The sequence below is a fragment of the Eriocheir sinensis genome, chromosome 65, assembly GCF_024679095.1.
Source record: "Eriocheir sinensis breed Jianghai 21 chromosome 65, ASM2467909v1, whole genome shotgun sequence".
Classification (NCBI taxonomy): Eukaryota; Metazoa; Arthropoda; class Malacostraca; order Decapoda; family Varunidae; genus Eriocheir; species Eriocheir sinensis.
Window position 1 is genome coordinate 8,381,075 of NC_066573.1, and position 11,170 is coordinate 8,392,244.

General features: G+C 46.0%; 1 protein-coding gene across 3 annotated transcripts in view; it reads right to left on the bottom strand.

The window, feature by feature from the left end:
- Positions 1 to 349: 349 nt before the first annotated feature.
- The window catches only part of LOC126987593 (uncharacterized), an 18,552-nt gene continuing 7,731 nt past the window's right edge, over positions 350 to 11,170 (bottom strand). The window contains exons 1-7 of one of the 3 annotated variants that reach the window (XM_050844704.1): positions 7,123 to 7,169; positions 5,975 to 6,135; positions 4,871 to 4,925; positions 4,215 to 4,370; positions 2,957 to 3,090; positions 2,636 to 2,738; positions 350 to 1,059 (exon numbers count right to left, since the gene is read on the bottom strand). In XM_050844704.1, the coding sequence (XP_050700661.1) occupies positions 959 to 1,059; positions 2,636 to 2,738; positions 2,957 to 3,090; positions 4,215 to 4,370; positions 4,871 to 4,925; positions 5,975 to 6,004 (579 nt within the window). In that variant the 5' untranslated portion in view covers positions 6,005 to 6,135; positions 7,123 to 7,169 and the 3' untranslated portion in view covers positions 350 to 958. Of the gene's footprint in view, positions 1,060 to 2,635; positions 2,739 to 2,956; positions 3,091 to 4,214; positions 4,371 to 4,870; positions 4,926 to 5,974; positions 6,136 to 6,265; positions 6,692 to 7,122; positions 7,170 to 11,170 lie in introns of those variants that run through there. The other 2 variants (XM_050844706.1, XM_050844705.1) reach the window with 2 other exon arrangements.

Genomic DNA, 11,170 nt, shown 5'->3' on the forward strand with positions numbered 1-11,170 from the left:
TGTGTGTGTGTGTTGATGGAAAAACCATTACTGACGCATGTTCACACAGTTAACGAATAAAAGGTGTACGAAGAGAAATATATAAAAATGTAAATTGAAGGCGAAATAAAATAAATGCAATGAATGATCGACCGAACTGACTGACGGCCAGGTTCACTGCCAATGTATAAATGAACTGAATAACACACACACACACACACACACACACACACACACATCCTCTACACCCTGAGTGTTGCCTCACCTGTGACGCAGGTGAGGACTTCCGGACGAACCAAGAATGAAAATAAAGATACTTTTTTTATTTAAGGAATTTATATCATGAAGTGCTAATGTTTATAGTTGCCTTTAACAGTATAGAGAAATTCAATAACCAATTTCATAAATAACTTCATAAAATTATTAGACTTTACAATTGTTACAATTGATACATTAAAGTATCTTACAAAAAAAACATTCGGTAAAAATGAGGAAAAAATATGATGAGATGATAAGCAACTTTTTTTTTTTTTAATTTGCAATGAATACACGAATAAATAAATAAATAAATACAAACAAATATCTGATGCAATAACATAATGCAGCTGATGCAGCTGATGCTGATGATGTTGATGATGCTACTGCTGCGTGGGCGGCGAGAAGGGCAGTGCGTGAGGTCGTGGCGGCGCCCTGACCCAAACACGTCGCTGACTTGTCTTAGGAACCCCAAAAGGGCGCGAGAATGAATCCTCACCGCGCAGCACCGGTCCTTGACTTGCCGGTGTGGCGGGGCTGTCAGTGGCGGCACCCGAGATCTAATGTTAGCGTTCTGGGTTCCTGGTATTTCTTCCCCTGGGGCGAGAGTTTAGCGGCCCGTTGAGAGCCTCACCGGCCCACCGAAGACTTGAGATTGCCGCAAACCCTCCCCGCGACCCTCCCATCCCCCGCCCCGCGAGGCACACCCGTCCCTCAGGCGGCCTCAGGTGAGGGTGCACTCGAATTCCGTGAAGAGGATGGAGTCAGGCGAGCCATCGGTGGAGAGTAGGGAGACACCGCTGCTGGAGGCCGACAGGTACATGCCTAAGGCGGAAACGAGGGAATGTGAGTAAGTATTGAGCAGCGAGTAGCGGGCTTTTTTTTTTTTTTTTATTGTTTACTTTTTTTGTGCCCTTGAGCTGTCTCCTTTGTTGTAAAAAAAAAAAAAGATAGATCATTCATCGCTAGTCCTTGGGAGAATGAGAAGTGTTTTTTTTTTTACCATTCTCTTGACAGTTCTTGAGAATGTAAAATGCTGAGTGTTCTTAATGTTCTGTAAGGCCTTCGTCGCCAGTAAGGTTGTAGTGCTGTAATATACCGGTCCGGCGTTTCACTAGAAAAGTGTAAAGAATTGGAAACGGAAACTGTTCGTGATATATTTTTGTGTGTCCAAACGTTTTCAACCGGAGGGGTCTCTCTCTCTCTCTCTCTCTCTCTCTCTCTCTCTCTCTCTCTCTCTCTCTCACACACACACACACACACATACACACTGCGGACTAAGCCGGTTTTCGGGGTCATTGACTTTTCCCACCCTTCAGTTCCAGAGAGAGAGATCCTAAAACAATAGATGAATAGAAACACACGCGGATGCACATCTACAGGATTCTCTAAGGGTTGGAATGTATTGAAAGTATTGAGTATTGAAATTGAGACGATGGAAGGAAGGGAGCGGTGAGGTTAGGTTGGAGGTATGGATGGGTAAGTATTGTGGGCGCTGAGGATCAAGTATTTTAGAGTGTTGAGCGGACTGGTTTTGGTGTGTGAGAAAGCTAGGGGTGGGGTGGAGAGGGTCAGGCTAGGCGTTTGGGACATTGAAGGGACAAATGTTGGGATGTTAGAGGGACGGGGTTGGGGTGTAGAGGGTCAGGCTAGGAGGTGGGGTAGGGAAGGGACAAGTGTTGGTTGGGATGTCAGAGGAACGGGGTTGGGATGTATAGAGGGCTAGAAGGGACAAATGTTGGGATGTTAGAGGGACGGGGTTGGGGTGTAGATGGTCAGAGGTTAGGCATTGGGGTACCTACTGAAGGGGAAAATGTTGGGCTGCTGAAGAAGGCAAAGGCGAGTGTTGGTAGAGGGTGTTGAAGGGAAATAGTTGGTGTTGATGGGACAGTGCCGGATGGAGGCTGAAGAATGGAAAGGCGAGTGTTGGCAGAGGGGTTTGAAGGGAAATAGTTGGTGTTGATGGGACAGTGCCGGATGGAGGCTGAAGAATGGAAAGGCGAGTGTTGGCAGAGGGGTTTGAAGGGAAATAGTTGGAGCTGATGGGAGGTATCAGATGGGGGCTGAAGAATGGAAAGGCGAGTGTTGGCAGAGGGGTTTGAAGGGAAATAGTTGGTGTGTTGATGGGGCAGTGTTGGGGTAAGGGTTGAAGAAAGAGAGTTTTGGGGTAGGTGTTGGAAGTACTGCAAGACATGGATTAGGTTGATGCAGGGAAGAAATTTGAGATACTGCAGGGATAAATGTTAGGGTATTAGGAGGTTAGGGCCATTGCAGGAGTAGATGTTAGGGTATTCCAGGGTAGAGTGAGTCAGTACAGGGATAGATGCTAAGATGATGCAGGGATAACAGGTGTTCGGGGTATTGACGGTAACAGGTGATAAAAGGTACGGGGGCGACTTACCGGAGTGCAGGTGCTTGAGCCTGAGGTCGCGGTCGCCGGTGGCACGGAACATGCGGAAGAACCTGCTGTCTGTGGTGCGGGTCTGCTGCGGCGCCTCACCTGCCTGTGGACACGACGAGGTAGGGTGAGACAGATATAGAGATAAACAGATAGAGATTGGAACAGAAGGACAGACGCACATACACAGACAGACAGACAGACAAACATACATGCAAACACACGAAGAAGCACAGACAAGAAAAAAATACGAAAAAGACAGAAACACAGACACTGAAAGACGGACAGGTAGACACAGACACAGACACTACCACCTCAGCTTACCGTCAGCACGAGGCTCTGCGGGTTGGCGGAGTCTTGGGTGACATGCCTTCCGTCCTGGGCCTCGATCACCACAATGTTCCCGCCCTCCGAGGAAGGCGTGGCCAGCACGTGGAAGGAGTGCATCCGGAAGCAGACTGGGAGGGAAGAACAGGGGAGGGATGTTAACACGTGGGCCATGGAGGAAGACAACTAAGGAGGGATGCGAAGAGGTCATGGGAGGGGACGAAAAAGGAATGTTAAAAGGTCGCGGGAGGGAGATAATGAAGGGAGGATGTTAAGGAGCATCGGGAGGGAGCAACAGAGGAGAGGAGGGATGTGAATCAGCCAAGGAAGGGAGATAACGGGAGAGGGATGTTAAAGGGCAGCGGGAGGGAACAAAAAAGCAGAGGAGGGATGTGAGTCAGCCATGGGAAGGGAGACAACGGAGGTTACTTAACAATACCAAATGCTTGTAACTCCATATTCTTAAACCTATCGCCCCCTCAGTTCGCCTATTTGAAAAGCCTATCGTGGAAGGTGCTCGGGTTTTCATGGACTGTTTTTGTTGTCCTAGTGATGGCTGTACACGGCCTCTGCGCCTTCAACGGGAAAAATGACCCCTGAAAACCCGGTTGAAGTAGTCATAAAGGAACTGTTGGGGTGTTTGACTTGGCGCCCGTTTAATAAAAGCCTAGACTGTTTACGGGAAGGGCGCGAGAGAGAAGGAAAAGGGGAATGAATGAATGAAGGATTTTTTTTCTTTTACAACAAAGGAGACAGCTCAAGGGCACACACCAAAAAAAGGAAACAACAACAACAAAAAAAGCCCGCTACTCGCTGCTCCCAAAATGAAGGAATGAAGGAGGAAATGAAAATAATGGACCTGAATTCTGAACAAGGGTCTAAATACACGCTACGCAATGCAAGGGAGCGTGGAAAGTAAGTATAACCGGACGGAAGGAGGAAAAAAGAGTTGCTGAATAATGCAGACACTGAAGTATTGCGCAAGCACTTTAAACACATTGATAAGACTCACACAAAGCTCTTTACATATCTCTGTTTTTCTATCTATCCATCTATCTATCTTCAAGAGGAGCGTATCAAGACACCTTTCACCCGACAGTGACCTCTTCTGACCTCTCGTCGTTTTCTTTTCTTGGTGCATCGTCTAGCCGGTCTGTTTGTTCCTATGTTTGTTTTCTGCCCTTAAGCTGCCTCCCTTATTGTAAAAAATCTATCTACCTATCTATCTGTCCACCTATCCCTTTCTCTGTCTCACCTTGCGGGTCATCAGCCTCGTGGGGGCCGACGGAGAGGGTGTTGGAGTCCGGAGCGGCCCTGAGGAATTGTGGCAAGTCCCCGGCGAGGCGCAGTTTCTTGGTGAAGGTCCCAGTGTGCTGTGCGGGGTTGGGGGAGGAGGCGGCCCCGGTAGACCCTGTAAAGGCGAGCACGCGAGCCATGAGATTTACGAGATGCGACTTATTAATGCGGGGTAAAGGGCGTTGTGTGGTGGTGGTGGTGTGTGAGTGTGTGTGTGTGTCTGTGTGTGTGTGTGTGTGTGTGTCTGTGTGTGTGTGTGTGTGTGTGTGTGTGTGTGAATGGTATATGTGTATGTGATTAACTCTCTCTCTCTCTCTCTCTCCCTCTCTCTCTCTCTCTCTCTCTCTCTCTCTCTCTCTGTATACAAATCAAAGCAGGTATTCAAACCAAAGCCTGGATGTCATCAAAACACACACACACACACACACACACACACACACACACACACACACACACACACACACTCAATCTCACCCACGGGACCTAGAACTTGAACTTGATGAGGGCAGCTGGTATTTCTCCTTTTAATTAATTAGCTGACTTTATTATCATTATTATTATTATTATTATTATTATTATTATTATTATTATTATTATTATTATTATTTTACTTACGTCTCACGCGCCTGTTTCCCGCGGCAGTCTCTCGCGGGTCATAGTGGAGTGTTTCCTGAAAAAAAAAAAGTAGAAAAAATATATTAAAATTCCGTGAAGGAGAAGGAAAGCAAATAAATACAAAAGTCTACGTCACTGAGCTCATTATCTTCGTTCAATAAGTGTGTGTGTGTGTGTGTGTGTGTGTGTGTGTGTGTGTACCTAGTTGTGACACACGGGAAAAGAGATACGCTCGCGCTGTCCCGTCTCCATGTCCGCTCTTATCCAGCTTTTCCTTAAAATCATGAATGTTTCTTGCACAAACCACCTCCTCCCCCAGTCCATTCCATAGCTCAGTGCTTCTGTTTGGGAAGCTAAACTTTTTCACATCTCGCCTACACGTGGTTCATATATGTGTGTGTGTGTGTGTGTGTGTGTGTGTGATGCGATGACACAAGTGGCTTCTCTCTCTCTCTCTCTCTCTCTCTCTCTCTCTCTCTCTCTCTCTCTCTCTCTCTCTCTCTCTCTCTCTCTCTCTGTAAGTAGATCTGCTATCATGCTTGCCTCCCCTGCCATGAGCTATGAATAGTGAGTGGTAACGTGCGTGTGTGTGTGTGTGTGTACAAGCGGTATAGCCAGCCTTGAATACAGATTTTCGTCAACTCAAATATTACACGCATACTATTTTATTCTTTTTTTTCTATCGCTACCTGTCCTCCTCTGCGTGGTTTTCTTTCTCTCACAAGTAAGGTAAGAAAGATAGGTAGGCGAGGCAAGAATACACAGCCCACCTCAACAAGCCTAACACAACACGATTCACTACATGAGCATATAACAAGTGCTCACCGTTCTGCCATGAGAGTGGGGAATGAATGAAGGAGAGAGAGGAAAACGATTAGATCCCCCCGAAACTAAACCAGTCACTACCCACCTCAGTGTAAAGCCTAACACGACGCGACTTACTACATAAACAGATAAGGAGAGCTCACCATTCTGCCACGGGAGGGAGAAGGGGGAATGAGAGAAGGAAGGAGACGGAGAGAGAGGGAGGAACAAGATTAGACCACATATAAGAAAAGAAAAACTAGACCCGTCAGACCGGTGGTAAGAACTGCACGGCCTTACCATTGAGTTGACTCGGCCAGCCAGGATCATCTTGTTGGATTCTTCTCTTCCTCTTGCTGCTCACTCGACGAAAGGCTTGTATGGCGGGTCGAGGGCAAGAAACGGTGTGGCGGCTGATGAAACTTCCTTCCCTTCCTTCACAACTGTGTCACAACCTTGATCTGTAGGGGGAAACGAGGATGTCAGTGAGAGAGAGAGAGAGAGAGAGAGAGAGAGAGAGAGAGAGAGAGAGAGAGAGAGAGAATCACATCCGAAATATATGTGCGTATCTCCTTATGAGCGTTGCGTGACCTTGACAATGACGAGTGTGTATAGCACGGTGCGGTGAGGTCCAACATGCCATAACTGTTGATCGAGTGTTGGCTCAAGATGAATAGAAACGGAGAAAGATGATTAAAGAAAATAACAAAAGTAAGAAACCAAATCACAGCCACACGGAACGAAGGTACACGGAGGAGAAGTGTTAGCCGGTGTCTGAGTGTGCCACACAGCCTCAGGGGCAGGGGCCATCAGGGACGGGGCGTGCCCTTGCCTGGATGGGAGCGGCTGGGCTCCTCGCCACGGAAGGCGTTGTATACCGACACAGGAAATGGTTTCCAGTCGCTCATAATCCAACCTCTTTTTTCCTCTTTACCAATCTCTTTGTCTCCTTATGTGGCGTCCCTTCCATCACGTTAAAATGAACACTCCATGAGTCACCAAGCGGAAATGTTTATGAATTTCTTTATGAAATATAATCTCATTTTTTCTTTCTGCTGGTTATGAAAATCAAATCGTGTCACAGAAAAGTTGATCAAGCGCAAACAAATTATGAGGAGGGACAACACACACACACACACACACACACACATACACACACACACACACACACACATATATATATATATATATATATATATATATATATATATATATATATATATATATATATATATATATATATATATATATATATATGTACACTTTTTTTTCCCCTGGAACAATCCCATTCCGCGGGCGCTATATAGACTGTTTCAAGTCGTCCCTTATCACCACCGTCGCCGCCACTATTACGGTCCACCAAGCACTCGGAAAGGCGCCGAGACAAGGCAGGATCCTGTGAGTTTCGGCCGTGGGCTGCGCGGCGGCCCCAATGCAATCCTTCTCACCTGTGTCCAGCAGGACGTACCAGCGCTAACTGAACGGAGGTATCAGGGTGCAGCTATTTATGTACGTACGTGCCCGCCTTTGGGAGAAGCTTGTTTTTTTCCCTCTTTAACTCCTGGGCTGACTAAGTGGAAATCTGATTTTCCCCGGTAGGATACTGACGTTCCAATTACAACGGAAATGTTTCGGAGCGTAGGAAAATACGCAAATACAAAGTAGTAGATTACGTGAGTACGTACCAGGGATTGATTCAGGGAGTAGGCAGTTAGACAGTTGTCGAATCGGGCGTAAGCTACTCCCAGTGTGATACGGGAGGCGAGGGGGTGCTGCAAGCCTATCAAAGACCCTCTCGTGTTTTCAATTTCCGGTTCTCTAATATTTCACCAACACCAGAGAGCACTTCATCATGCATTCTAAAGACAAATCCTCTTACTCTCCACACACACACACACACACACACACACACACACCCGGCCCGGTAGCTCAGTGGATAGAGCGTCTGCCTCACAACCAGAAGGACCGGGGTTCGATTCCCCGGCCGGGTGAAGATAAATGGGGTTTATCTTCTTTCACGTGTAGCAGACCAAGAGGTGAATTACACACACACACACACACACACACCACTTCCCAATTTATTTTCAAAATTCAAAATTCATTATGGAGGGGATCATGAATGCCCTCAGATCGAACCCCATTTTCGGTGCCAACCACAAGCGGTGTCTTGTTAACTCTTCTAACTTTCTATTTACTAACCTTTGCATCATTCGCAATCTGCTCCAACTTCCATTCTGTTCCATTCACCATCTCTCCTCCTCTAAATCTCACCTTCTTTTCCTCACCGAAATACAGGCCTCAGAGACTACTGACAGTAATCTTTACTCTGTTCCCTCCTACTGTCTCTATCCTAAATTTCAATCCAAAGCTGGATGATGCGTTTACCGGCACAACATCACTTGCTCTTGTGCCCACGACCTTGACTCCACAGAATTTTCTACCATCTGGCTCCTCCAACACAAAAGTATGTTGAGAGGGCCCTCCATCATCCCTTCAATCTTTCAAAGACGAATTCTGATATCAAATTGAGGTCGCTCCATCGGCGACGTGAGGGAGTTTCAATAGGCGTCGCTCTGCCACAGTAAAATAAACACGCACCACCAGAATCGTTAATTCAATTTTTTTTTTTTTATAAACACGAAGATGGCTGATTTACATTATTTTTCTCATAAGATACTTTGTATGCAGTCTTATTGTTTATAAAGTTGAAAAATGTCCTTAATTCTTATTACCCTTTCCCTCCCCCACCCTTTTTTCAGTAAAGAAGACCGCTAAGAAAAAGAAAAAACTAATTAAAAAATCCCGCAAATCACTGCTCCTATAAAAAAGAGTTAAGAGGAGTGGCCAAAAGAGAGGTCAATTTCTGGAGGAGAGGTGTCCTGATACTCTCCTCCTGAGAGAGTTCAAGTCGTAGGCAGGACGAATTACAAACAACGGAAGATTGTTCCAGACTTTACAAGCGTGAGGGATGAAAGAGTGAAGAAGCTAGTTAACTCTTGCATAAGGGATTTGGAAAGTCTAGGGATGAGCTTGAGTAGAAAGTTGTGTGCAGCGGGGCCGCGGGAGCGGGGGAGGCATGCAGTTAGCAAGTTCAGTAGAGCAGTCAGCGTGGAAATATCGATAGAAGAAAGAGAGGCAACATGGCGGCGGAATTTAAGAGGTAGAAGACTGTCAGTAAGAGTAGGAGATATGATGAGACGAAGAGCCTTAGACTCTACTCTGTCCAAAAGAGCTGTGTGAGTGCAGCCCCCCCACACGTGAGACGCATACAATCAATACGAGGGCGGACAAGGCCCCTGCATATGGATAGCAACTGTGCGGGGTAAAGTACTGGCGGAGACGATACAGAACGCCCAACCTCCAGGAAGCTGATTTAGTGAGAGATGTGAAGTCTCCAGTTAGGATTCTGAGTTAAGGATAGACCGAGGATATCTAGTGTAGAAGAAAGTGATAGCTGAGTGTTGTCGAAGAATAGGGGATAGTTGTTTGGAAGAGTGTGTCGAGTTGATAGGTGGAGAAGTTGAGTTTTTGAGGCATGGAAGGACACCAGGTTCCTTTCATCCCAATCGGATATGATAGCAAGGTCTGAGATTATGCGCTCTGCAACCTCCAGTCTGGAGTCATGTAACTCCTGTTTGGAGGGTCTTCTGCTGAAAGAAGTTGAATAATGCAAAGTAAAGTCATCGGCGTAAGAATGGATAGGACAGTTCGTTTTGGAAAGATCATTGCTGAATAAGAGGATGAGAGTGGGTGATAGGACAGAGGGCCATATTCTTAAACATTTCTGCTCCCAAACTCACATATTTGGCAAGGCTTTCGTAGGAGTTGTGAGCATTTTCAGGGGTAGTTGCATGACCCTGGTGCTAGTTCAACTCTTCCTCTGTACCGTGAATCAAAGAAACCACTCCTCAGAACCCGATTGATCTCCTTTTTAGCCTTTGGAAGTAGTCGATATGAGAGGTGGGAACATCTAAGAATACCGACTTGAGCCCTGAGGAACACCACTATTGATAGGTTTAGGGAAGAACGGTGACCGTCTACCACAGCAGACAACACAAACACTGCGGATCTGCAGGAACAAGCATCCGCTGAGGGTTTCCCGCTCAGAAAGATTATTGACGTAGGTTCTGAATCATTGTTTTCTTCGGAATAACAATGAGGGTAGGAGGAGAGGAGGAGGGAGAGGAGGAGAGGAGGAGGAGGAGAAATGACAACTGGGGTAAATGTGGGAAGAAATCTTTCCGTCTTTTTGTCTCCGCGTTAAAATTTTTTTTTTTTTTTTGTGTGTGTGTGTGTGTGTGAGAGAGAGAGAGAGAGAGAGAGAGAGAGACTTTAATACCTTCCTATTTGCGTCACTGGAGTTTCTTGTAAAAATATGAACGGGAGAAAGAAGAGAAAAATCCACAGACTTTACCGAGAAAGGAAGTGTTCATACTGCCGCAGAGGTGGTGAAAATAAGTAGAGTAAAAGAAAAGAATGAGAACAATATAAACAGAATACCAGTTGCAGCAACCCCAACAAAAATAAATAACAAAACAATAAATAAAACGATAGTAATAAAGAATAATAAAAAAATGACGAAAAATAATCCGGACCATTATTAATGACAACAATGATAAAACAATACGTACAGCAAGAACACGAAAAACAATAAAAAACAATGAAAATAAAAAAAATGAAAATGACGATAGCAAGTTTTTTTTTAGAAAGAGAAAATGAAACACACACACACACACACACACACACACACACACACACATTTACAACAGTATGAATTACGCTGCACTCAAAGACAGCGGTATCCAGGTGCAGCAGACTGAAGACAAAAACAAAAACAACAAAAACGAAACAAAAAGATAAAATACACATTAGTTTCTACACAATTTAGTTAAAAAAAAGTGTCAACAAACCTAAAACACGACACACCTCAACAAACAAACAAATGAACGGAAGCAGCCGGTGGTTGAGTCCAGCTCGACATACCTCAACATAGAAAACGGAGGGCTAAAGGGGCTCTCACACATTCCCGGTCCCGGTCGCGACCGTCCCCGATGACTCCCGATAAGCCGGTCGCCGGTCGACCGGCTGTAAGATCGGGGATTGTCGGCGGCAGACCGCCGGTCGACCGCCGGTCGACCCTGAGGACCGTAGACGCAGCCGACCACCGCCGGTCAACTTTAAAATTTTCAAAGATATCGGCGATGCGCCCGGTCGACCGGCGGTGTGGAAAAATGTCGCCGGTCGACCGGCGGTCAGCCGCCGACACCCACGGCAGACCGGCGGCAGACCGGCGGTCGACCGGCGGTCGACCGCGAGTGAACACCTGTGTCTGACCTGGGGATTAGCGAGGGAGGAAGGAGGAAAACGAAGAGGAACAGGTAGGAGCGAGGGATGAAGAGAGAGAGAGAGATGCGATAAAGGAGGAAGAGGAATGGGTGAAAGAGAGAAAAAATATATATATATATATATATATATATATATATATATATATATATA